Source organism: Gobio gobio, assembly GCF_949357685.1.
Source record: "Gobio gobio genome assembly, chromosome: 11".
Lineage (NCBI taxonomy): Eukaryota > Metazoa > Chordata > Actinopteri > Cypriniformes > Gobionidae > Gobio > Gobio gobio.
Genome location: NC_137104.1, coordinates 38,500,548 through 38,527,560, shown reverse-complemented (window position 1 = coordinate 38,527,560; position 27,013 = coordinate 38,500,548). Strand labels below are relative to the sequence as shown.

Below are 27,013 nucleotides of genomic sequence, written 5' to 3'. Positions count from 1 at the left end.
TGAATCCATGAAGGCCCCACCTTGCATACAACAGGACTTAAAGGATCTGCTGCTAATATCTTGGTGCCAGATACCACAGCACACCTTCAGGGGTCTAGTGGAGTCCATGCCTCGACGAGTCAGGGCTGTGTTGGCAGCAAAAGGGGGACCAACACAATATTGTTACAATATTGTAATACGTTAAGCTTGATTGGTGTATAGTGAAACCTCCAACACTATTGGCCAGGGTTTGTTTCACTGTCCAACCCCTTAGGTAATAATAATAAACTAAATGCGATAACCAGGCAATAAGTCTTTTAATGTAAATTGCGTAAATGACAATGCATCAGTGTCTGCACATTTATATTGATACTCCAATTGAGACCTATTACACAGATACCTTTATCAAAACAACCTATTATTTAATCTATTAACTACGTCAAAATGACTTCATCATGGACCTCTTGCACAAAGACTTCATGTAAGAAATGCTCAAGATAATAGACTCATTCTCTCCTGAATGAGATGATAGCAGTTTGCTGACATGGTGTCTTGTGTTTTAGTTACTTTAAAATACAATGACATTTTTTTGATTGGTAATTGTAAAACAGACATGGAAAATAAAACCATGTGTAAAAAGAAGCCAATAATGGACAGAAGAAAACATGTCAAACGTGTTGTTGGTTTACAGTGCAGAACACGTACAGCTACATTTTAAGCATTACAATGCTCATTCCAAGTACAAAGTGATAAAATGGTAACTAGAAGAGAGATAAATGATAAGCTCTGATCCTTGAATCATGCAAAGCAAATGTCATGTTGCATAATAATGAAATATTACCATTTTTAACATTTACTTACGAATTTCATTATTGTCTCACTTTTTAAGACGTGGTCTTTTCTGCCCTTTTCAATTTCTTTCTTTGATTGTTTTGAATTGACCATATTTCAATTGTGTTCAATGAAAATACATTGATGTTCAAATATTCTGTGCTTTCACGTAGGTGGCAAGATAACCTAAACCAATGGACTACATACATTTTTTACAAAACAATTTTGAATTATAGCACATCTTGTCCTTTTGGAACCTTTAATCATGCAACGTGGAATGGGATACTGCGATAAACAAGTATCTGAAGAGAAGAACTTTGGACACAGGCTGCCAATTCACCTGTTCATAGTCACATTATGACTATCAACATGACTGTGATCCAAGTCATATAAATACCAGCTGTTTCAAAAACTCTCGTTGCAGAACACATTGGAAGATCTGTCTGGTGTACTGTCCAAAAACAATCATGAAGTTTGTGGCGGTAATCCTTGCTCTCGCTGTCATTTCAGGTAAGAGACAATCAACACTGCCAATCTTCACAAACAGTTTATTAACCAGATGCTAATTCAACAGAGGCTGGTAGTTTGATTTGATGCATATGTTAAGAACTTGAATCATTTGAACGGATTATGTGATGGTTTTCACTGAGACCTTGACCGTACAGATGGTGTATCTACAACAATGGACTACATTAACAAAATATTCCAAGCGCTAAAGAGTATTTGATCTCCATTCTGACTTTGCAGGCTGCCAGGGGCGCTTCCTGCTTCAGGATGAGCCAAAAAGCAGCTGGGAAGAGGCAGTGGATCAGTTCTGGAACCGTGTGTCTGAGCTGACCTCTAGGGCTGAGGAGATGAGGGACAACATCAAGGCCACCCAGCTCGCCAGAGAATTAGAGTGAGTAAATGCTACAAAACATCACCGCAGAGCAAACATCTGAACAGCTCAGTTTACAAAGATGCGGACAAAAGGGAAGAAAGCTGATTTATGATACTGAAATTCATTTTGAAATTCTTTGCAGCACACTGATCAGCGACACTATGATGGAGCTGCAGATGTATAAAGATGACCTGCACTCCAAACTGGCCCCGTATGCGCAGGAAACTGCCCAGAAATTCAACGAAGATCTGCAACTGCTGGCCAGCAAACTCCGCACACACATGGAGGACGCAAAGGATCGTGTCACTGAATACACTCAGGAGCTCCGGACTATGGTGGAACAGAACGCTGAAGACGTGAAGAACAGGGTCAACACCTATGCCAAGAAATTAAGGAAACGTTTTAACAAGGACATCCAAGAGATCAACAAGTAAGTCATGGTATTAAGCTTAACTACATGACATTTTGCATATCTTTTGCTCCACTTCTATAAAAGGTACACCACCGTGTTTTTTTTTTTTTTTAGAAATTAATAAGCCTACTTTTATTTTCAACTTTGTTTCAACTTTCTACTGAACAAAGAAATGCATTACTGTTTCCACAAAAATATTAAGCAGCACAATTGTTTTCAACATTCATAATAATAAGAAACATTTCTTGAGCATTAAATCAGCATATTAGAACTTGAATAATGCCTGCTGAAAAATTCAGCGTTGCCCTCACAGAATTAAATTGCATTTTAAAATATATTAAAATACAAAACAGTTATGTTAAATTAAATGTCACTATATTTTCCTGTACTTTTGATTTTTGAGCATAAGAGACTTCTAACCCAAACGTTTGTGCATAAAGCAAACATAATAACTTAATGTTCTTATTATTATCACTGTTTAATATTCATGAGATTCATTGTTTAATATGCCTCATCAGTTTAAGATGTACATTCGATATACATAAATAAATAAACAGATTTTCACATTTTGGTTCCGATATTTTCACTTCTGCGGAAGGGAAAATATGATGTGAAATATGATACGTTTAGTTTAAAATGGAAACATCTTGTAATATATTAACAAAACTCTATTAATAACATAGATATGCACTATTTTGTAATATTTTTTATATATATATTGCATATAGAAAGTTATACTACAATATTCTATGAAAATCTACATTTTGAGCAATTTGTCCTCTGATCTAAAGGAAAATGGAAACATACTTTGAGGAGGTTGGTTCTCGTGCTGCTCAGGGTGTGGAGGATGTGAAGGGTCGTCTTGAGCCTTACTTCACTGCAATGCAACAGCGTGCTGAAGAGAAGCTGACAACTCTGGGAGAACTGCTGAGAAGCCAGGGTGAAGGAGTAAAAGAGAAACTGGAATCACAAATGCAGGACCTCAGAGAGCAAGCTGAGAAGACCACAGAAAATATGCGTAACACTCTTCAGGAAAAATCAGAGGAGCTACGAAATTGGTTTGAGCCCTATGTCTCTGAAGCCAAGAAGCAACTAGGCTATTAATACAAGTGCATAAGAATGAGGTCTCAGAAAAATTATTGGATTGACTATTGTAACTTTCCATTCATAAATGAAGGTATTGGAAATGTAAAAGCAATGAGTGAAATAGCTATACCTACCACCATTAGTACTACATGTATGAAGCTACAGATGTAGACTATGTCATGTAAAGCATAATAAAAAAAAACAGCATCCACCAATGAATACGAGTATCCTTGTTATACACATATATATTGTTAATTCATTCTACATGCACATGGGTCAATGACGTCATTAATTTTCGTCTGAATCTATTTATTCAAAAATAATTTATATGATAAATTATAATTAATATGTTTTAATTTCTAAATTAAAATAATTTTGAGGGTCTTAGAGTCAGAAATGTAAAGGTCATGTCCGGTCATAAAATGTAACGTTTTTCAAACCAACGTAAAAACAAAAATGTACGTTTTTGAACTAGATTTTAAATTCTCCTATTCATCAAATATAATTTGTCATTGACCCTTATGTTGTGTTGTGTGGGTGTTTCCAATTGTCCAATATGTAACTTATATGAAAATGCACTCTCCAGTTCAACACATAAATGAAATCCCGAGCAGTCTCACACACCACCTCTCGGTCTTCCGGTCTAATACGGATGTTGTGTTTGGATACACCAGGACCCCACAACAGACCACCACGAGGAACATAAGCAAATGTATTAAACACGAAATATAACATACACGACACCAATATTCGTTCAGTAATAACGCTCTGAGATGAACGGGCATACTTATAACAGCAAATGATACATGACCGCGAGCGAGACATGGATTAAGCGTGCAGACCTCTCGGTAAGTGCACTAGCCCACTGTGTTTTCGCCCAGTGGCTTTTCTTGTTTATTTATTAAAGAATACAAAAAATGCTTACCAGAACTGCTTTATAGTGTTTATCGAGCAGACGACAGACGGGGTTTTAACGGGGCATCCATATAAATCGTGTTGCATGTAAGTTTTTTTTTAAATAAATTAAATAAGGTTTTGTTTGCAAGTTAGCATACAGCTAAGATGCTGGCGCGACCAACAAAAACACGTAAGTCAAACAAAACTTCTGAAATGCTATTTGTGCACTAGTAGTATACGCCTTTTGGCCATATTTTACGGTCGACTGCACAATAAATCCCCTCCCGTGTTTTGCAAGCAATTTAGTTACGTTAATTCTTGCCCCTTGTGCTTTTGAAATGAACATGGAGGTAAAAAAAAACACTCTTAGAATATTAACGAAAAATGTTTCAATTATTCTTTTATTTGTCTGTCATTAGCAAAATAATCACTTGTGGAGTTGCGTTTGTCAGGATGCATATTTAGTCATTGCTTGAATTTCTGTCTGTTTTTATTTTTATTTTACATAAGTTACAGAAACCTTTTAACCAAAACAAGTAACTTTGAGTGTATGTTGTATTTGTTGGCATCAACAAATGCACATTTACAAGAATCATAATTGTTTAATTAATTTATCAGTTTGCACACTGTAAAACAAAATCTATTCCTTTACTAAAATCTAAAATGAAATAGAAAATATAGTTAAATGGATGGAAACAAAGATGTTACAAAAATTTGGCTTACCGTTACTTCCTTACTCTGTGCCATAGAGGTATGTCGGCTATGTTGGGGCAGTTTCAGACTTGAAAATGTTACCATATAATGATAGAGAAGTTGCAGGCATGGAGAATATAATAAATTAAATAAATGAAATGAGAGTATTATAACATCATGGAGCAATCAACTTTATGGAGTAGTCATTTGCTAATAAATAAGGTGTTGGTCAAGCAGTGTGACACTTAAAAGGTTCATGAAACCCTAAAACAAATTTTTTGAGAAGTAAACCGTTGCAAATCAATGAACAACAGTAGCACTCAAGTTTATCATAAGGGGAAAAAGTTTTTTCCTTTTTTTGGAGCTATTTCGTTATTCTGGTTTAAAAAGCAAAGTTGAACCAACGCCATAAAGTGAGGTATATGCCTTAATTTTGAGTGGTGATTGGCTGGACGTCATCACTGGAGACACGTCTACTTCATCAGTTTCTCCATATTATTAATGAGAATAAACTCTTTTTAATTAGGGGTGTAAATCGGACGGTACATCGCCATTTCAATATCGATTCTCATAGCCAGCGATACAATATTTTCCGATACGATTATGGTACGATTCGATTCAGGGGTATATCAATTCATATTCAATATTATGTGCCAATTTTACACAACCAGTTAAATTTTTATTAACTCACAACTGCAACCAAAATATATAACATAAACATTTATTTCAAAAATTCACATCCTGCACCCTGATTGGGACATCCACAAATAAAAAATTCACAGTAATCTAATGACAGCTTATAACATGACAACAGTCAAGGAAGTATTTTAGGCTTCTGTGCAAAAATGTGTAATGTCAAAAAAACTGATAAAAATGTATATATATTAGGGGTGTAAGGGTACACGTTTTCATACCGAACCGTTTTGGACCAATATTGTCGTTCTGCTGAAGACAAAAGAGGATATTTTGAAGAATGTCAGCCCCATTGACCCATAGTATTTTTTTCCCTACTGTGGAAGTCAATGGGGTTCATCAACCATTTAGTTCCCCATATTCTTCAAAATATAATCTTTTGTATTGAGCAGAACAAAGAAATTCATACAGGTTTGGAACAACTTGACGAAATGACGACAATGACGACAGAATTGACATTTTTGGGTGAACGATCCCATTAATTGATACATCAAGCATATGTTGTCTGAAAAAGAGAGGCGCTTTTTAATTGTGATTTTTTTGGGTATACATTTTTTGGTTATAATTTCAGTTTTATGCAGACTGTCAGGACACGCTTTCATGCAAAATGGAAATACCCACGTGAATTAGTCCAGGGTTTTTCCTGGGTCAAAAATGGTCTTCGGTGGTGGTACACACACACACACACACACACACACACACACACACACACACGTGATCTGCGAGCACAATACTGACAATAAAAAAAAAAATGCTAGTAATTTTGATCATCTTATTTTGATATCTCATATTTTTGTATGATCTCTTACATCGATGTTTGTTTCTTTTGTTCCTAATTTTTTACACTATTAATTTACAGATAATTGTTTTGGTATATAATCATATCAATATTAAAAAGTAGCATTAAAAATTAACAAATATCCTAATTTTCTGCCATATGCAATTTAATAAAATTATCAGCTAGCTAATAACAACTTTGTTCTGGTTTCACCTCACTCCAGTCTAAATGATTGTAGGCTATTTCAGTGTTGGGGGTAACGCATTACAAGTAACTTGAGTTACGTAATATTACTTTTTCAAGTAACTAGTAAAGTAACGCATTACTTTTCAAATTGACAACAAAATATCTGAGTTACTTTTTCAAAAAAGTAACGCAAGTTACTTTTTCACATTTATTTGACTGACAGCTCTCCTGCCCCCATGTTGTGAAAAATAAGAGGAAAGGCGTTGTGTGTGAACATGATGGTTATTGTAGTTCTAGACTAAATGTGAGCATTTATTTATCTCACTTGCACAATAAAGATTCTGTACTCCTCAAAATGAATAAAATCAGTCAAATGCAAAATCAGAGTACTCAAACCTCAAATATATAAATGTTAAATAGAACAAATATTTTTATGCATTTAATCTACCTTTATTGACCAATGTCGTGCTGCTGACCTTTGATGATTCAGTTAAGCCATGAGCAAAAATTACTAGATTTTTTGTTTTTATTGGTAAAACGTTTTTCTCCTGCTTCCTATTCTTCCATTATCCAGAATGGCAGCACATTTTTACCTCAGCCTGAGGCCTATTATTTCAATTTTGGTATGAAGAGGTCTTTACATTTGCACAAAAAATGACTTTTTTTGCTATTAAAAAACAAAACTAAAAAGCAAGCCCAGCCCAGGTGAGAAAAAGTAACTCAAAAGTAACGTAACACATTACTTTTATTAAAAAGTAACTAAGTAACTCAATTAGTTACTTTTTAAGGGAGTAACGCAATTTTGTAATGCATTACTTTTCAAAGTAACTTTCCCCAACACTGGGCTATTTATTTTACTACACATTGTCAACAGAAATAAGCTAAAATACTGTTGATAATTAAACATAATTCTTACTATCCACTCTTGCACAAGACTGGCCGCGGATTCTGTGCACGCGTTTGCCGCCTGTCAGCGCTCGCGCAAGTGTACCGAATCTAGGCACATTACTGTAGGTCTTAAAGTGAAAGCAGCTCAATATAGCCTAGCCTATACCCCCTCCTGCCTGTGTGGTTAATATTAATCAAACAACAACAACGGGGAAAAACAAACAGTAGCCTACCTAAACTTAAAGCACTGTTTGTATCTGTATATTTAAGTTGTATTTATTTGTCCTATTGTCAAACAAGATTCATGCATTTTGTTAGTTTTATTGCCATGTGTGACTATTGTGCATCTAACATAATGATATGGTAAATGTGGCATCCTAATTATGGGGGAAAAAAACACACACAAAAAAACATGCACATTTCTGAAAATGACCACCACAAAATCAGTAATTTTTTTGATCTCACAAAAAATGTATACATACACACTCACTATCGGTCAAAAGTTTGAGAACGGTAAGATTTTTAAAATGTTTTTAAAGAAGTCTCTTCTGCTCACCAAGGCTGCATTTATTTGATCCAAAATACAGCAAAAAAAAGTATTGATTTTTTTATTTTTTTTTATTTTTTATTTTTACAATTTTAAAGAACTATTTTATATTTCAATATATTTTAAAATGCTAATTATTTCTGTGATTCAAAGCTGAGTTTTCAGCATCATTACTCCAGACTTTAGAGTCACATAATCCTTCAGAAATAATTTTTTTACTTTCTATTTCAGATAAATGCTGTTCTTTAGAACTTTCTATCCATCAAAGAATCCTAAAAAAAAATTGTTTTACACAACTGTGTTCAACACTGATAATAATCATAAAAGTTTGTTGATCATCAGATCCTCATATGAGAATGATTAGTGAAGGGTCATGTGACACTGAAGACTGGAGTAATGATGATAAATTCAGCTTGGATCACAGGAATAAATTACACTTTACTATATATTCACATAGAGAACAGTCACAACAGAACTGTCACAATATTACAGCTTTTTTGTATTTTTAATAACATAAATGCAGCCTTGGTGAGCAGAAGAGACTTCTGTAAAAACATTAAAAAATCTTACCTTTCTCAGACTTTTGACCAGTAGTGTGTTTGTATATTAATCCTGGTGGGCTTAATCCTGGATTGAGCTATGAGGAAGTGCAAGTTTACTAATACTTTGTTGAATTTGAATAAATTAATTTGCTTTGCAAGTAATTTTGTGATTTTGCATTTCCTTCTGTACGTTTTTTTTTTTAATTGCGTGATATAGGTCTTAAATTTAATTCATAATGGTCTTGAAAAGGTCTTAAAAAGTCTTAAATTTGACTTGGTGAAACCTGCAGATACCCTGGTTACCTGTTAACATGCAGGCAGCCTATGACTAAAAATCACTAGATATCAATTTCTTCATTTTTGTCAGGAGGTATGCAAAATCAAGAACAAGTCTACATCTTTAATATGAAATATGTGCCTGCATCTACTGCGGGAAAAAACACCTTTACACTGATGAAAAACGTATGGATTGTCACATACATAATGTCTCAGAGAGAAGTAATAGGCTATAATGCTATAATAAAAGCTAACGCTGTAGCTGAATAAAAAGAACTATATAAGATACTGTAAAATAATACATTGTCTGCCTCATTCTGTGATAAGAAGCCACATCAACTCACAAAAAGGACATTTCAAACACTCAACTGACGATATGAAGTGAGTTAAAATATGTTATTAAATATTACAGCGTTTGCTACTGATCACAGCCGCTCTTCACTAACACCTGGGCATATATTTATTTAATTAAAATCGCAGCCTTTACACTTTCATAATCGCATATAAGCCAAATCGCGATTGCGGTTCGATTTCGATTAATCGTGCAGCCATAATAAAGATTCATTTCTGCGATGTGGAAAACACAGACGGAATCCAGTCATAAAAACGGAATTTACTGCATAACGCGGAATGTCATGGAATTTGTCAAAGTTTTGATGAATAAATAAAACGTAGGTCAGTACACTTAAATCAATATATACTAGTGTCTGTGAATATTAAGCCGCAAAAAGACTGTTTAATTATGAATACTGCATGTCTCTGTGTGAATGAATGGCGCAGACGCGCGGTTTCATTTACTTTGCGCACACTGATACATGCAGTGTTTTTCAGCCTCTGCCGCCTCAATATATGTGGACATGAATGCATGAACCTCATCTCCAGTCACTTCATGAGCATTTTACCGTTTCATACGACAAAATCTATCATAAACACACAGAAACTCGACGGTCTTCACGACAACCCGTCCAAATAAAAGTTCAGTTTAAATATTGTAATTGTCACAGAAATATATTAATGTTGTAGAGTAGAATTTAGCTACATCTAAATATAAAAATAATATATGTATTAAATTTATACAGTGAAGAATATGCAGTGTTATTTAACATTTGTTTACTTTATTTCTGTGGAAACTGTTAAACCTACCTAAAAATCACTGTTTATTTCATATTAGGGCTGGGCTATAAAACGATAACGATATGTATCGCGATACACGGAATCGATATCAATAAAAAATGCATCCGATAAAACGTTTGATAATTTTTTTCTTTGTCGGAAGAAACCAGAGGTTGCGAAGCAAGTTTGGTAGCATAAACAAAGGCATTCGCTCTCTGGTAACCAAGCAACGTAGGGCGTGACATAGTGCTGGGCGGTATAACGGTTCATACCGAATACTGGTATTTATTTTTGTTATGATATGAATTTTAATGATACCGCAATACTGGTATATGTCGCAATCAGACACTCGGAACGCGGCTTAGCGTCACTGTTCGAGGGGTCACGTTTCACTGATGCACTGTAGTGAGAGCACAGCTGATTATTGCATCGCAACCTATGGTAAGTCCGAAATCACCCCCTAAAGCCTCATTCACTATTATTCCCTACGTTATCCACTTATATTGTTCACTTTAAAGAGTGAATGAAAACTAGTGAGTGAATGCGGACAGCCGTTGTGTGTACATCAACTGTACACTCGTTATTGCTGTGCAATGTGAGATTGAATGAGTGCACTCAATAACGTCCACTATGGTTTCGGACACCACTACAGATGGCTGTCCCTTCAAATAATGCCCTATTTAAGGTTATAGGGGGCGATTTCGGATTCAGCCCTTGATTACAACGGATAATTCAAACTACACGCGGCGCGAGAGAGCGGTTTCTGCGCGGAGCTGAGATTAACGTTCTCCACATGGATCATATTATAGCACATATAGACCGGAGCGAGCGCATTTAAGTTTTTTAGATTAGATTAGATTCAACTTTATTGTCATTACACAAGTACAAGTACAAGGCAACGAAATGCAGTTTAGGTCTAACCAGAAGTGTAATAGCAGCAAGTGCAGGATATACAACGTTTGCATAAGTGCAGGACATGGAAATGTACTGAGTATATATAAATATATATATAAATAGAGATGGTTATTACTATAAACAGAATTTACAGGTGAATATGTACAGTGAATAATATACAGATGGTTATTACTATAAACAGAATTTACAGGTGGATATGTAATATAATATACAGATGGCTATTACTATTTACAGAATTTTTATGGACATATTTCATATATTCTAGTGCTCTAAACATAAACCTGCAGCGTGTGTGCGCACTTATTTCATCACGTCTTCTTCAAATGAAATGTAACGTTATGCAAAGGACACTGAACGATGACACGATGGGTTATTCTGCTACACAGAAGACGATGTAAGTTAATAAATAGGCTGACAATTCAAACAAGAATGGGCAAAAATGTAACTTTCTTTCTGTGTTAAACTTACGTGTGCCATTTGTTCAGAGACTGTAGTACTTTTAAATGTATTGCAAATATCCTTCGACCTTTTAAATGTTCTTACGCGTTTCTTCCTCGTTTTGTCAGTTTTTGTTATAGGTTAGATTTTTAAAATGCTTAGTGCCCTCAACTCTTTTTTTTTTAAATCTCCATGGTCATATTTTAATATGCATTTGTCTGTAATGAGTGTGTTGCATGTGTTTTATTGGTTGTTGTCTCCCCACAGCATCATTTTGTGGTGCTTTGTAAACCTGTAGGCCTATTAATTCTCTTGTGGAATTTTTCTACAATATTCACTCGTGACAGTAAAATAGGGCATTCTAGTCAATCTACTGCAGTATTTCCTCTCTTAATTAGTAGAAAATGTGGTTAACACCCGGTCATGCATAGGGGAAAAAAATACCGTCATATACCGCAAAACCGATATAATTTTGAAAAATACCGTGATATAAATATTTGGTCATACCGCCCAGCACTAGCGTGACACGCCATATCGTTGTCTCGTGTTGGATTCTTCAGTAACAGAACCGGCGAGGAGTTCTATAAACCATCAGGAAACAGTGGTGAGAAGTAGTAAGGTACTACACAAGTGACAATGCTTACTTTAGTAAACTTTACCAAAACCACACTACGAAAGAATAGTGTAAAACCCAGTATTAGGCCTACTTGTGACATTAGAACAGAATATATGGATGGGAGAACATGTATATAACTAAATTAACAATCTCTTAAACATTTTCTCATTTCTCTAAACATTTTTATTAAACATGAATCTTTATCTTCATTAAAAGGGCTTATTTCTGCTATTGTTGGCTCATTTTTGTAAATATAAGCAACTGATTTAGACGTGCAAACTGGGTGCCGGTGTGGTGAGACATCATGCTCGGCCAGATTCGCCTCGAGCTCGCGAATCTTCGGTTGCGGAGCCACGCGGAAAGCTCACCACCAAGCGAAATGGGGGCTGAATCCAAAATCATCCCCTATACCCTCAAATAGGGCATTATATGAGGGGACAGCCATTTGTAGTGGTGTCCGAAACCATAGTGGACATTATTGAGTGCACTCATTCTATCCCACTTTGCACCGCAATAACGAGTGTACAGCCGATGTACACACAGCGACTGTCCGATTTCACTCACTCGTTTTCATTCATTCCTTCAAGTGAACTGTATTAGTGGATTAACGTAGGGAATAGTGAATGAGGGTTTAGGGGGCAATTTCGGATTCAGCCGGGGTCTCGCACTCTCAACGTGCACGACCACCCATTTCACGTTGACGTAATTTTTGTTGCGCGCACCCTCGCGCTCGTGCGGACGCGCAGAGTATAAACATGTTTACATTAATTATTTGGGTGTTTTCCATGGTTGTGTTGACATTTCTACCTTTATAACTGAGGGGCTTATAATCAGAGGAAGGTCAAGTTTAAAATACATTTTTTTAATGTAAAATGTTTTTCTCCTGGTCCTTATTTTAAATGGGTCATAAAAAAATCTATAATTATCGATATCGACCGATATGAAACACTTATATCGTGGTACAGTTTTCAGCCATATCGCCCAGCCCTATTTCATATGTATCTTTGTTCTGTTGTATTTATGTATTTATTTTGGCCTGTTGAATGTTAAATGGATCCAGTCTATGTTCATTAGAAATTATTTGATAATGCAGCTATAAACTAGCTTCTAGGCTATAAGTTAATGTATGTTTGTTTTTTTACTTTGCTGATTTAAAACATGATTAATATATTATCTATTTTAAAGGAACATGCCAAGTTTATGGGACTTTAGCTTAGCAACCTACTTTAGGTTAGCTACCTGCTTGCACAGAAAACGTACTGGGGTCTATTTTCGGGCGCTGCATGGTACGGCTGCAAAGTTCCTTGATCATTACGCAGGAATGAGAGTATAGTTCCTAGCCATTTCGGTCTAGAAAATCGCAACTTTTCATTTTCCGTCGGACTTAGTACACAATGTAACTATACACATCACATGTAAATAGGAAAATGTTGATGTTTTATTTGTCACTTATTGAGCAGTAGGCTATAGGGCTGCACGATTAATAGAAAAAAAATTACGATCTCGATTCAAACATAAGTGCGATCTAATTTCTTAATGTTGGCGATTCACTTCCGTGTATTTCCCTCAGATCATGCTGCGTTCACGCGTTATTGGTCACAGAGCTTGTCACACTCACACAATAACAAAACACTAACCAATCAATCATAAATCTCCACTTCTCTCCTCTCCCTCATTGGCCATGTTCCGCTGTTACTGACGTGTAACAAGGCGGCAGACCTAAACGGAGTCAGATTTGTAGCGGTAAGATGTAAAAATGAACCCCAGTGTGAAAAATCCCGGTGGCGACGGTGAGAGTGAGGGTGTAACAACAACATTGGTACAGAAAAAAAGGAGCACATTCCACCGTGTGGAGCTTTTTCAGGTTTAAACCTGAAGACGATGCGCAAAGAGTTATTTGCAAACAGTGCTTTTTAATCGTCGCAGCACCGCAAGGTAACACCACTAATCTAGACAATCACGTCAAACGTCACCACAAAATACAGTATGAGTTAGCCATGAGAGACAAGGGAGCCACACCACAAAATACCAGCCGCCAGACCACGCAAACTTCCATAACTCAGACGTTGTACGGAGCATCGCCATACCCTCCAAGTTCCCAGCGGCACAAAGATATAACAAAAGCCCTTAAGGCTGTCACTTTTTATTCGATATTCGAATATGCATTCGAACATGACGTGAAATATCCGTAATCGAACTATAAATAAACTGTCCGGTTTTTAAAGTGCCATGCAGAGCGGGTACCCACGAATATTGCTGAAACGGGTGAAAAACATCCCGACTGTGTCGGATACGTGTGCGGGTCGGGTCGGGTCAGACAAGGGAGAACACGGGTTTTAAACAGTCACGTGCAAACGAATATATATAAAAAATATATGCATGTACAGTGCCGCCGCTCCCATTACGCGCATCACGCGCTGCGCGTCGGGCACCAAGTGCTGAGGAGGGCACCACAAGAAAATGCTCTCTCCACCTGTATTTCAAGATGATAAAATAATTTCAAATCCATATTAGTTTATTTGTTCCCGCGCACCCTCCCAGGAGAATCTGCCTGCACTCGTCGAGATGGATCCTGAGCAGTTGAAGAAAAAAATAGCCGCAAAAGTTCATCGCTGAGGAAGCAAGCAGACAACTGTTGTAACAAACCAAGCACAAGCAGTTCTATCGAATATTTTTGTTAAGTTTGGTCTCTTAATAACACTGTCTTAGTACATTAAGCCACGTTAAGCGTTTTCTTATAAAAAAAATAAAAAATGTTTTATTTATATTTACATCTAGTCTGTCTACATTTGTTGTTTCTACATTTTAATTTAATTGTAACTAATTACTTTTATTTAACATTTTTATTCATTTTAAAGTATAAGAAAAAATGAGAATCGTGTAAGAGAATCGTGATCTCAATTCCCATGGAGAAAAATCGTGATTCACATTTTAGCAAGAATCGTGCAGCCCTAGTAGGCTAGCTGGAGCCATTTACCTCCAGTCTTTGTGCTAAGCTAGGCTAGAGCTCAGACAAAGTTATGGCACGTGTTCCTTTTAATGACAATTTATATATAAGAGTGCAAGTGACAAATACAAGTATTGGATCTGCCAATAATTGTTTGTTAAAATCGGTATCGACCCCAACAAATCCTATCGGCACATCCCTACTTTAAACTAAATCTCAACTATTTCCCCCTCACAGGCATTTTACGAGAGCATTTTAAATCCGATCAACCATGGACGGCGAGTTACCACCATGGAATAAACATGGAAGCCAAAACAGCAGAGTTCCCTATAATACAGCAGGGGAACGTCAGGAGGTAGGTTACAGTAACTATATTTCTGTACATTATGATAAAGTATTAACTAGGGGTGCACCGAAATTTCGGCCGCCGATAATGGCATTATTGGTTTCGGGCGAAATAAAAAAAACAGCCGAAAATATAAACCGAAAATGAATGTCACCCGCCCCTCCCCTCATCCGTGTGTAAGCGCTTAAAGCCTTGTTTATACTTTCGCCTGGCTCCGCAGCGCGAGCCTCCGCTGACTGCGCGCGCTCCTCCCCAAATGGACGAGTAGTTTATACTCGACGCGCTCGCCACTGTGCTATTAAGTTTCACTCACGGTCGAGCTCTTATGACGCGACGCGTCTGCCTATCAAAGATTAAGCATGTCAGCGGTATGAGAACAAATAGAGACGTATCCAGCTGAACTACCCATTGCCAGAAGCGACAATCCCCTTGACTACTGGTGTGCGAACGAAGGCCGCTTTCCATTGCTTGCACGGATTGCACGCAGGTTATTTATCTGCCCCAAGCACCAGCACAAACAGTGCACAGACAGACTATTCCGTGCAGAATCTCATGTTCTTAATGAGAACCATTCTGTGATTTTTCTGTGCAGTTATTCAGATAATTGTGGATCTCTTTTTGCAAAACTGTTAAAAAACTATTTTATTTGATGGAACATAAAACTTGAAGAATAATATTATTTGGTATTATTATTTATATTTATTGTAAAAAAAATATTTTAGGTTTTATGTAACTTAATAAAAGTTTGATTATTTTATAATCAATTTCAGATCCATTAAATTCAAGCTATATATATATATATACACATAGACACGTTTTTAAAAGAAGCCATTTTCAGCTTCAGTTTCGGTTTTCGGCCTAGTGCATCCTAAATTTTCGGTATCGGTTTCGGCCCAGAATTTTCATTTCGGTGCATCTCTAGTATTAACTAAGGTGAATTATGGAGAGAGAGCAGAAGAGTTCTCCCACAGAACCTGGCTCCAAAAACAGCCAAAGGTAAATGATAGCAACTGAATAGCAACATTATTAGGTTGCATCCAGCTCTTCCCTTCTGAACTTAAATATCTCTTTTTAAATATTTTTTTTAGGATCATGACTTGATAGGAGACAGCTTTGCTGCTGGAGAACCCATGTCATCACTGTCATCTTGTATGAGTGGTGCATTTAAGGCTTTGTTACCAGATTACCATGGAACTTCCTCGGAAATGACAACAAGCTCTGTTAAATATTCATGTTCTCCCGATAATAATTGTCTCATTAAACCTGGCACTGCAGTGGATGAAAAGATAGTAGTGGAGAGAAGGGAAAAAAGTGATTTTCTGAAAGACCCTTTGTGTGAAGCATCAGCTAGTGTCACACATATGCTTCCATCCAGATGTGCCCAATATGTGCCTCAAGAAAAGGTATGTGAGCTCTACAGTGCATACCCAAAATTAATTGTTATTTCTTTATTGTAACCTCCATTATTTCTTTCACAGGACCAAGACCAAGGAAACTGTAATTGGACATCAGTGATCAAAGATTCTTTAGAGATGAGTAATGGAATGGAAATGGAACAGTCTTTATCCATGGATGTATGTGGCCCCTTAATGGGCTTGAATCCTGTATATAAAGGACCTGAAACTGAGGCAAAATTTACATTAAAGGACCACTATAAGATACCAGGATCCAAACTAAATGAGAAGCAGGATGGTCATGGAGTGAAAGGAGAACCGGATTCCTTTATTTCAATGTTGTCAGATGGCACCAGTAAAAAGAAAGATGTTCTGGAAATGGTAGGAGCAAAAATCTTTTGAGTGTATATTTTATAAAACATTATTCACGCAATCAAACCACAATTAATTAATTTATTGTCATGTATTTAATCTATTTGTAGGGGGAAAATGATGAACAAAGCATATTAGATGTTGGAACATCTCTAAGAACAGAGGAACTTGGAATGACTGGAATCAGAGAAAATGAGCCAGGGTTTTTACCAGAATTTAATAGGAGTTCATACACTCCTTTTTCTTCATCAGAAGGTTTTATGAAATGTGAAGAGTTCCTGGGTATTCCTTCTGTCAAGCAGTCTGTTGAACACACCCTCCAGGGAACAACACAAGGACCCAAGACATGCAAGGATGTCAGTCCTAGAAAAACTGCGGGCACAAATATTTGCTTCAAACATGCAACAGTAAACAATGAAACTGTTCTTGAAGGTTCTTCTGTATATGGTCTTCATCATCTTGATCTTCAAAAGGACTTTAACCAAGCAGAGGTTACAGGTGGAAACACTTCAATTAATACCCAGGATCATTCTTTTGAGCATGATGTGCAAGACAAGAGGGTAAACACAAGCAATCTGCCTGCCTCTGAGACTACACTAATAGAGAAAAGTGCTGCATGTCTTCCCGAAACTCAATACTTTGGCAGGAAACTAAAAAAACAGGATCATGATCTTGTATCCTCTTCAGCCTCACTGGGCAGTCAAAATCCAGCTGTGGTCGAATGTGAAAACTCAAAACTGCAGATTCCAACAGAAGATAGGACCTCAGAGAGCAGTTTGTCTGTACCAGAACAAAATAAAACTGTTTTTCAAAAGACATTTGTTAACACAAAAAATGCTGAACTCGGTCTAAAGGTGGAAACAGGATCTTCCCCTGAAATTCAGAACTTTTATTCAGGGTCAGAGACAGTCCCAGATCAAACTGTTATATCCAACAAAATTCACCTTGATTATAAATGTAAGGATTCTCAAATAGAACCAGGGGAAAGTGACAAATTAAATCCAAGTACAGTACTTCTGCCTTGTGATGAAAAGTTACAAAACTCTGAAAATATATTTCTCAACATTACTTCAGAAAACAGTATTCCTCCACCTACTGAGAATGTTCATGCAGCTCCACCTTCTTTCACATCAAGGATTGATTGCTCCTCTCCGCCTAACCTACAGAAAGCATTGCAAGAGCATAAGAAATCAAGAAAAAGAAAAAAATCTGAACTTGAGGAACTAATTGGGCCGATACACAAATCAAAAAGAGATGACGGTTCAGTGTATGGATCAGAAATATCAGACAGTGCTGTCAAACCAGACACAATTGGATGTGAAGACACTAATCAAAACTTTTCATTGACTAATCATGACAGTACTTCACTGAAAGAGGACTTAATTAAAAATGGTGCTGTTAACCCACCTTCATCTACAAGCAAATCACTATGCCATTCACAACTGCAGGTGACACATCTTGAGCTAGTGGCAGAGACCTCACAAAAACCAGATCATAGTTGCTCTGAAACCTCTCAGGTAAAAGTACCGTCAACCACCATGATTGACAGGAAGGCTGTTTCTAGAAGGAAACTTAAGAACAAAACAAGGTTGTGTTTAAAAGCAAAAAAATCTGCCAGACTTGACAATCAGTGTTTGTCTCAAGGTGCTGTCTTGTCCTCAGAAGAGGACTGTACAACACATGTTCAGGTTAGTGAGACCACCCTGTTGAAAGACAGTAACCCAGCGATAATCCAACAGGCCGTCTCTAGATTAGAGTCCGATATTGCTGAGTGCAGTTCAGAAAAATCTACAAAAAAGAAAACATTGCAAACAAAAAAATATGCTCTGCAAACACTACAAAGCAAAGGTGATCTGCATGTTGATCCCACAACATTTTCAAAAGTTGAGGCAGACTTAATGGACTCCAAGAGGCATCAGAAGGTGCGAAGACCTGGTATTAAAGCTTCTAAAGGCAAAAATTATAAGCATGCAACTAGTCTCCTGAATAGTCAGTCTTTACTAGAGTCTGTGAGTCAAACAGATTCTGTTTCAACCTCAGTGACTGAGCATTCAAAAAGCCCTCAGAAAAACCCAAAGAAATCAAGGCAAAAGAAAAGAGCAGATATCAACAATGCAACAAAAGCCCCCCAAGAGGATATTCCCTTACCATTATCAAAAACTAAGGAAAAGATGGTGATTTCCAATACAAGGACTGTGAAAGCAAAAATATCTGTAAAGAAGGCTACTAGAACAGATGACTGTGACACTACTCTTTTGGACATACAACCTTCTATGACCACTCTAAAGCAAACCGATTATGTTCCAACTGCGGGAATTAAAGTTGAGTCTCCAGTTGTTCTCCACACGCAGAGGAAGTCATTGAAAAAGAAATTGTCAGATGTACATATACCTACAGTGGATCAAACAACAGCTCAACAGAGCGTTTTGAATCCACTCTCAGAATCTGATGCCAGCATTGTGCAACCAACTATGAAAAGGTTCAGTCCAAGAAAAACACTTGACACAGTCAGTGAGAACTGTGAAACAGCTCATTTGAATGAGTCAATGTCTTCAGTTGATTCAATGTCCGCTACAGTAACTGACATTTCAGGTGTCAGTCTAATGAACACCGAAAAGACATCAAGTAAATGGAGGAAGACAAATATCAAATTTATGGAGGAACAAACATCCACTACTAGCCAAAAGGGAGATGTTCTTGTACTGCCTTCAGAAGATTTAGCATCTATCGTGGTTTCAAATTCAGAAACGAATGTTAAAGTAAAAAAACTTGCTAGAAACAATACAAATGACACCCACTTAAATAATTTGTTTGAAGACACATCTTTATTAGCATTTGTGACACAAGAAAATTCTAGATCACCTTCAAAGATTGACTTTTCAAGCAGTGTTAGACAAACTAGCACACTGAAAAAGCCAAGAAAAAAGACTGTAACCAAAAACGAGGCAGAAGAAATTCTCAATATAGAACAGCATGAAGATTTTGTTGCAATAACCTCGAAACCTAGTGCAAACACAGTGGCCTCCAGCTCACAGATGACTTTAAAAGAAAAAAGATGTGTGGAAAATGCAATTACCGAGGAAGTAAAGGACAGCCATGCAACTTCTCTTTTCGGCATGCAGACTTCTACAGCCACTTTGCAGAACACTGAATGTGTTTCAACTTCATTTGCTCACAGCACACCAAAAAAATCTAAGAAAATGTCTGAAGCATTACATACACCTGAAGTTGACCAATCAATGCAACAAGAACTCCATCCATTTGATTCTGCGTCAGCTACACAAATGGATCATTCAGATATTCCAAACCAAAAGAAGATAAAAGTGAAGACGAAAAGACAGAGTAAAAAGGTCACTAAACGCAAAACACGTGTTACCCAAGCAAACAGCAGTATTAGAGAACAGTCTTTTCCAGCTACTGTGCAGCAAGAATATTCTGTTTCAAACAGAAACACAAATTTAAGGTCAGAAGAATTGACAAAGAAACATAAAAAAAAGAAAACATCAACACTAAAAGTCAGAAATGTTCAACCAGAGGACCATGCTGAACATCCTACAGTTTTGTCAGCACTTTGGCCTCCACTAATACCTCTGGGCAAGGATGCAACACACGACCCTTGCATAAAAACAGACGTTGAGAATGAATCAGCTGAAAGTCATGTTGAAAATCAGGTTTTCAACACTACTGAAGATGTTGCATGTTCTCAGAGCTTGTTGAAGAAGGTAAATAAAACGCAAGAGAAACAATTGCCAGTACAAAAAGAAGATGAGCAAAGCAATATCCTAGAGCTGGCTCACAGAGAGGACAAAAAGTCAGATGCGCCATCTGTTGTGCGGGATGTAGCCTTTGAGAATTTTGAAACGTTAGAAGCACACAGCTGTGACCAGCAGAAGAAGAAAGCCAAAAAATCCAAGAAAATTGAAGAAACGCATGAATTTGCTAATGTTTCTTTGTCACAAGAGAAAAAAACTGGATCAGATGAGGCAGGTGTCATGGTCACCTTTACACAGATCCAAGATTTCTGTAAACTACATGATGGTCAGGCTATAGGATCACAGCAGCCTGAAAAAGATGAAGTCAATGAAGAGAGTAGAATTAAAGACCTCAAAGCCACACAAAACCCTAAAACAAAGAGTAGAAAAGCTGGACGAAAGAAGAGGAAGATTGCAGGCCTGTTAACTCAAACAGTTAAAGAAGAGGAACAAAAAGATCTATCTTATGATAACAGAATTGCCTGTGATTTTCAAAACAACACACAAATTCCAATTTCTGACAGCTCACAGAGGACAGCAGTTATTCCAGAAGAACCAGTAATTGACTTGGGTCCATTTGTTAAAAATGTGTCAACCCAGGGCTCTTTAGACATCACTGAGTGTCATACAAGGCTTGGAGAGACTCTTTCCGGTTCCATGCAGCCTGCTGATTGTGAAGAGCAATACACTGTTGAGCAAAAGTCACCAAGACGAGGAAGACCCCCGTCAATTAAAAAAAAGAAGCAAAAGTTATCTATAGCACATTTAGAAGATGACGCCTCTCCATCTGTCCAGATCTCGGATCTCTCTTCATGTCAGGATGGCACAGAGACTCTTTCCAGTTCCATGCAACCTGCTGATTGTGAAGGCCAGTACACTATTAAGCAAAAATCACCAAGACGAGGAAGACCCCCCTCAATTAAAAACAAGAAACAGAAGCTATCAATACCACATTTAGAAGATAACGCCTCTCCATCTGTCCTGATCTCGGATCTCTCTTCATGTCAGGACGGCACAGAGACTCTTTCCAGTTTTATGCAACCTGCTGACTGTGAAGGCCAGTACATTAAGAAAAAGTCACCAAGACGAGGAAGACCCCCCTCAATAAAAAGCAAGAAACATAAGTTATCTGTAGCACATTTAGAAGATAACATCTCTCCATCTGTCCAAATCTCGGTTCTCTCTTCTTGTCAGGATGGCACATCGACTCTTTCCAGTTCCATGCAACCTGCTGATTGTGAAGGCCAGTACACTATTAAGAAAAAGTCACCAAGACAAGGAAGATCCCCCTCAAATAAAAGCAAGAAACATAAGTTGTCTATGGCACATTTAGAAGATAATGCATCTCCATCTGTCCAGATCTCGGATCTCTCTTCTTGTCAGGACGGCACAGTGACTCTATCCAGTTCCTTGCAACCAGCTGATTGTGAAGGCCAGTACACTATTAAGAAAAAGTCACCAAGACAAGGAAGATCCCCCTCAAATAAAAGCAAGAAACATAAGTTGCCTATGTCACATTTAGAAGATAACTCTTCATCGGTCCAGATCTCAGATCTCTCTTCTTGTCAGGACGGCACAGCGACTCTTTCCAGTTCCAAGCAACCTGCTGATTGTGAAGGCCAGTACACTGTTAAGCAAAAGTCACCAAGACAAGGAAGATCCCCTTCAAATAAAAGGAAGAAACAGACGTTATCTATTGAACATTTAGAAGATAACACCTCTCCATCTGTCCAGATCTCAGATTTCTCCTCTTGTCAGGACGGCACAGAGACTCTTTCCAGTTCCATGCAACCTGCTGATTGTGAAGGCCAGTACACTATTAAGCAAAAGTCATCAAGACGAGGAAGACCCCCCTCAATAAAAAGGAAGAAACAGACGTTATCTATAGAACATTTAGAAGATAACACCTCTCCAACTTTCCAGATCTCGGATCTCTCTTCATGTCAGGACAGCATAGAGACTCTTTCCAGTTCCAAGCAACCTGCTGACTGTGAAGGCCAGTACACTAAGCAAAAATCACCAAGACGAGGAAGACCCCCCTCACTTAAAAACAAGAAACAGACGTTATCTATAGCACATTTAGAAGATAACTCTTCATCTGTCCAGATCTCGGATCTCTCTTCCTGTCAGGACAGCACAGAGACTCTTTCCAGTTCCATGCAACCTGCTGACTGTGAAGGCCAGTACACTAAGCAAAAATCACCAAGACGAGGAAGATCCCCCTCAATTAAAAACAAGAAACAGACGTTATCTATAGCACATTTAGAAGATAACACCTCTCCACCTTTCCAGATCTTGGATCTCTCTTCATGTCAGGACAGCATCAGTTCCAAGCAACCTGCTGATTGTGAAGGCCAGTACACCAAGCAAAAATCACCAAGACGAGGAAGACCCCCCTCAATTAAAAACAAGAAACAGACTTTATCCATAGCACATTTAGAAGATGACAACTCTTCATCGGTCCAGATATCGGATCTCTCTTCATGTCAGGACAGTACAGAGACTCTTTCCGGTTCCATGCAACATGCTGACTGTGAAGGCCAGTACACTAAGCAAAAATCATCAAGACGAGGAAGACCCCCCTCAATTAAAAACAAGAAACAGACGTTATCTATAGCACATTTAGAAGATAACGCCTCTCCATCTGTCCAGATCTCAGATCTCTCTTCATGTCAGGACAGCACAGAAAATAAGGTCAAAGCAGCTGCAAGTCCAGTGAAGCAGAAAGTTGTCCAACCCCTTAAAAAGAGAAAGGTAGTGAAAGTGGATAATGTAACCGTTACCAAACAATTGGGGACTGATCCCTCAGAATCCCTTCAGAGTCTTACTGATGACTTGTCACACAACATCCCTGTACCCAAGCATAAAAAAGGGAAGAACTTCAAAAGACTTAAGTTGTCAAGCTTGAGAGTATCCAGCAGAACATCTGAACCATCAGTCAAAGGTTTTCAAAAAGCAGAAATACATTCCCTCTCTCAAAACTCCACAAACGATTTCAATGAGGAAGGGGAAACATCTTTGCCTATGCCTGGGACAGCAAAGAAACAGAAACTCTGTGAAAAAACTGCTATACTAGATGGAGATGTCCTGGCGGATATAAAGATTGAGAATAAGGCAAAAGTTAAAGTAGTGAAAGGAGGAAAACGTGGTCGGAAGAGACGAAAAATTAAAGAACCACCCCCTGATCTTGTAACTGAACAAGAGGAACTTCAAAGATTAACAACAAAAAGCAAAAATAACAAAGGACAAGATTGTTCTGAACCAGCCAAAAGTTTACTGACAGAGTTTAGTATAACTAATGAATGCTCCACTGATGACCAAAATAATATAGTCACATCAGAGACAAAATATGTGAAAACTAAGCTAAGCAGTGTTGAAATGATCCCTGCAATAACTGTAGAGACCTGCCAGATAACACCAAAAACAGAGGTCCTATGCAGTTCTTCCACTCACCTGTCCTCCAATTTAATGAAAGAAGTCAAGTACAAAGAATACGATGCTGAACCAACTGGAAAAGATTTATTTGCGGTTATTGATCAAACAGGAATCTCTGGTGGAGTGTCTAGTGGAATCTGTAACTTAATTTCTAGCAATGTGGGCAAAGAGGAGTCAGAAAACATTTTTCTGGATACAAAAATTAAACCCAACATTGAGCTGAAATGTACTCAGAAAACAGATGAACAAAGTGTGGAAATGTCAGGGGAAATAATACTGGACAACTTATCTGAGATAGAAAATGCATTTCAAACATCTACAGAACAGAAAGTGGATGGCTTCACACAGGATAGTGAGAAATGTGTTGTAATGAGAACTAATACGAGAACAATGAGATCCGAGCCTAAAGAAATAATGAAGAAACCTCTCACATGCAAATACTGTGGTGTTTCCTTTCGGCACATTACAGCATACGCCATTCATCAACGCATTCATACAGGTGACAAACCCTATAAATGCAAGAACTGTGGAAAAACCTTTGCTCAACTGTCTAAACTCAAGTCTCACCGTAATGTACATAAACAGGATACCTCTTTTCCTTGTCCTTGCTGTAGCCAAAGATTCTTGCAGAAAGAAAATTTGCTACATCATTTTAAAGTCCACCTGCAGGAATCAAAAACAAACAGTGGACCACAGAAGGACATTAAAATCAAGAAAAATACTTCAACAGATGTGTGTTCAGAGATCCCAGACAATTACAGGTGCCTTATTTGCAAGAAAAACTTTGTAAACCACCTCGAATTGCAGAATCACATGCAATCGCATGAAGTGGAGAAGGCCTTGACTTGTAAAGACTGTGGAAAGAAGTTTTGGAAGCTGTCAAGTCTCGCAGCTCATGAAAAAAGTCACTGGCCTGTTAAACCATATGCATGTTCGATTTGTGGAAAAGGCTTTAACCAGCTGAAGGCCCTAAAAAAGCATTCTCAGGACCATGCCGGCGAGACCCCTTTCTCCTGTTTTCACTGCGGTCATGGGTTCAGTGCTCTGTCTGCACTTAGGATGCACCAGGCATCCAAAACATGCATTGCAAGGAAGAATGATGGGGCAAGCGGTAACATTGAGGGCTTTATTGTAAGTCAAGGAGTTGATGGTCAAGTGAACACACCCGTATTCTTCAAGTGCCAAATATGCAAACAGCTTTTCAGGAAGTGGTGCCAATACACTCTTCACCTTCAAACACACACCAGCTCTCCCCCATACATTTGTTTTTCTTGTGGACAGTGTTATGAGAAGGATTCAGAGATGAATGTTCATTGTGAGGTTTGTTGCCAGTCAAGTGGGGAGGAGCATATTTGTGGTGCATCACTATCTGAAATCCTGAAAGGTGTTACCCAAACCTACCCTTTAAAGTGTACCTCATCTCAGACTCTACCAAGTACAGGATTTCAGCTGAATTCCCAAACGCAGACCAGCTCGGAACAACTCCCACAACTGCCTAAAGTGATGGATGTGGAGCCTTCACAAACAAGACACACAACTTCACAACTTCCTAAAACTTATTCTACCCAGTCACCCATCAAGCTCCCAATTGCCGAATTGCCCACTCAGTCGGATGTTAACTGTACATCTACAAGTAGCTCTCTAGAATGCATTGAAATCACTCCGAGTCTTTGGAAGTTTAAGTGTTCCCACTGTGGTCAGCGATTCGAGCGGTACAGGACTTTGAGTGCTCATCTGCAAATGCATGCTCCTGGTTTCAGATATACCTGTGGACATTGTGGACAGTTCTTTGAAAGGTGGAGTAAACTATGGTTACATCAGCGGCGTCATCGCCTAAAAAGCCGCTGTTACTCTTGTAATCAGTGCAATCTGCAGTTTCGCTTCTTTAGCTCCTTCAAAGAACATATGATTGACCATGCTGGGCAGAGACCGTTTGCTTGTCCGCTCTGTCCCAAAACCTTCATTCAGGAGGCAAGCTTACATGCTCACCAATGTGAGTCTCATAAACTTTGTAAAAGTCTCAAATGCGATGTCTGTTCTAAGACTTTCAGTAGTTTAACAAACTTAATCAAGCACAGTCTTCTGCACAATGGTTCTACCTCTCACATTTGTCTCCCTTGCAATCTGTCATTCACAAATACAAGAGTCTTAAAGGAACACTTGAAAACGCACACCACCTACCACGGTCCGACCCTCCCTGATATCCCATCAAAGCCCCTTGATTTTCCTCACAAATGCAAGAGGTGTAAAGCTAGCTTTTCAACAGGAGATTTGCTCTATGCTCATCAGATACGGCATTCCAGAGATCCAAAGTCTCATGTGCATCCAGCAAAAGCACCTACCTCGAAATTGTCCGATTCTTGTGACACACCATCTACCCCATCCTCCACTCGAAGGAATCATATATCAAACCTCAAACTTGATGGCATACCCAATGATGAAAGCATGTATGTTTATTCCCACCCTGACAGGCTCTACGTGCCCCATAGTCGCAGAGTACAGATTCCAGTCATTAATTTGGACCCTGATGAACAAGAGGAGGTGTCAGACTCTCAGAATACCAGTCCTGAACTTCCAACTGGTGAAATCACTGCTCCGTCCAACAGCACGCCTCTACCTCAGGCCACAGCAGGTCAGGAAACCACCAACCCAAATTTAACCGAAAGCATAAAAGAGATGGAAAATGGTGAACTTGATTACAGCCGCAAGCTTTCGAGAAGAACTAGATTTGTGGAGACAAGTGTTGATATGGAGGTAGAAATGACTGCTCGAGAAGAAGAGTCGCTGGAGAGTTTTGAATGTGCAGACTGCACTGAAAAACTTAGCAGCGTGTTGAGCCTTTATGAACATTACATACTTCATGCAATGGGAAATGCATATGGACAAGTACATTGATTATTGATAATGTTGGAAGGTAGATGGTTTCCCACATATTTACGTTTGAAAATGAATTTTTATAACATGTTGACACTTTTACTTTTTTTCTTTTGCATGTTT

General features: G+C 38.0%; 2 protein-coding genes and 1 long non-coding RNA gene across 3 annotated transcripts; 2 read left to right on the top strand and 1 right to left on the bottom strand.

The window, feature by feature from the left end:
* Positions 1 to 279: 279 nt before the first annotated feature.
* Positions 280 to 4,843, bottom strand: LOC307133615. Its single transcript, XR_013817450.1, has 3 exons — positions 4,809 to 4,843; positions 2,910 to 3,062; positions 280 to 2,066 (listed from the first exon to the last, which is right to left on the bottom strand). It is a non-coding gene; the product is annotated as an uncharacterized lncRNA (long non-coding RNA).
* Positions 1,237 to 3,398, top strand: apoea (apolipoprotein Ea). Its single transcript, XM_079828737.1, has 4 exons — positions 1,237 to 1,320; positions 1,558 to 1,708; positions 1,833 to 2,120; positions 2,894 to 3,398. The coding sequence occupies exons 1-4, from the start codon at positions 1,278 to 1,280 to the stop codon at positions 3,204 to 3,206; spliced, it is 795 nt and encodes a 264-aa protein (XP_079684863.1). The 5' UTR covers positions 1,237 to 1,277; the 3' UTR covers positions 3,207 to 3,398.
* LOC307133589 (uncharacterized protein) lies at positions 3,773 to 26,911 on the top strand (the record flags this gene model as incomplete). The annotated part of the gene is made up of 5 exons (XM_079828696.1): positions 3,773 to 4,036; positions 14,955 to 15,072; positions 16,152 to 16,466; positions 16,542 to 16,838; positions 16,940 to 26,911. The coding sequence occupies exons 2-5, from the start codon at positions 14,989 to 14,991 to the stop codon at positions 26,909 to 26,911; spliced, it is 10,668 nt and encodes a 3,555-aa protein (XP_079684822.1). The 5' UTR covers positions 3,773 to 4,036; positions 14,955 to 14,988.
* Positions 26,912 to 27,013: the final 102 nt, after the last annotated feature.

Coding starts and splice junctions, on each gene's coding strand:
- apoea (XM_079828737.1), top strand. CDS start 1,278: ATGAAGTTTGTGGCGGTAATCCTTGCTCTCGCTGTCATTTCAG. Junction 1,709..1,832: donor CAGCTCGCCAGAGAATTAGA/GTGAGTAAATGC, acceptor AATTCTTTGCAG/CACACTGATCAGCGACACTA. Junction 2,121..2,893: donor GACATCCAAGAGATCAACAA/GTAAGTCATGGT, acceptor TCTGATCTAAAG/GAAAATGGAAACATACTTTG.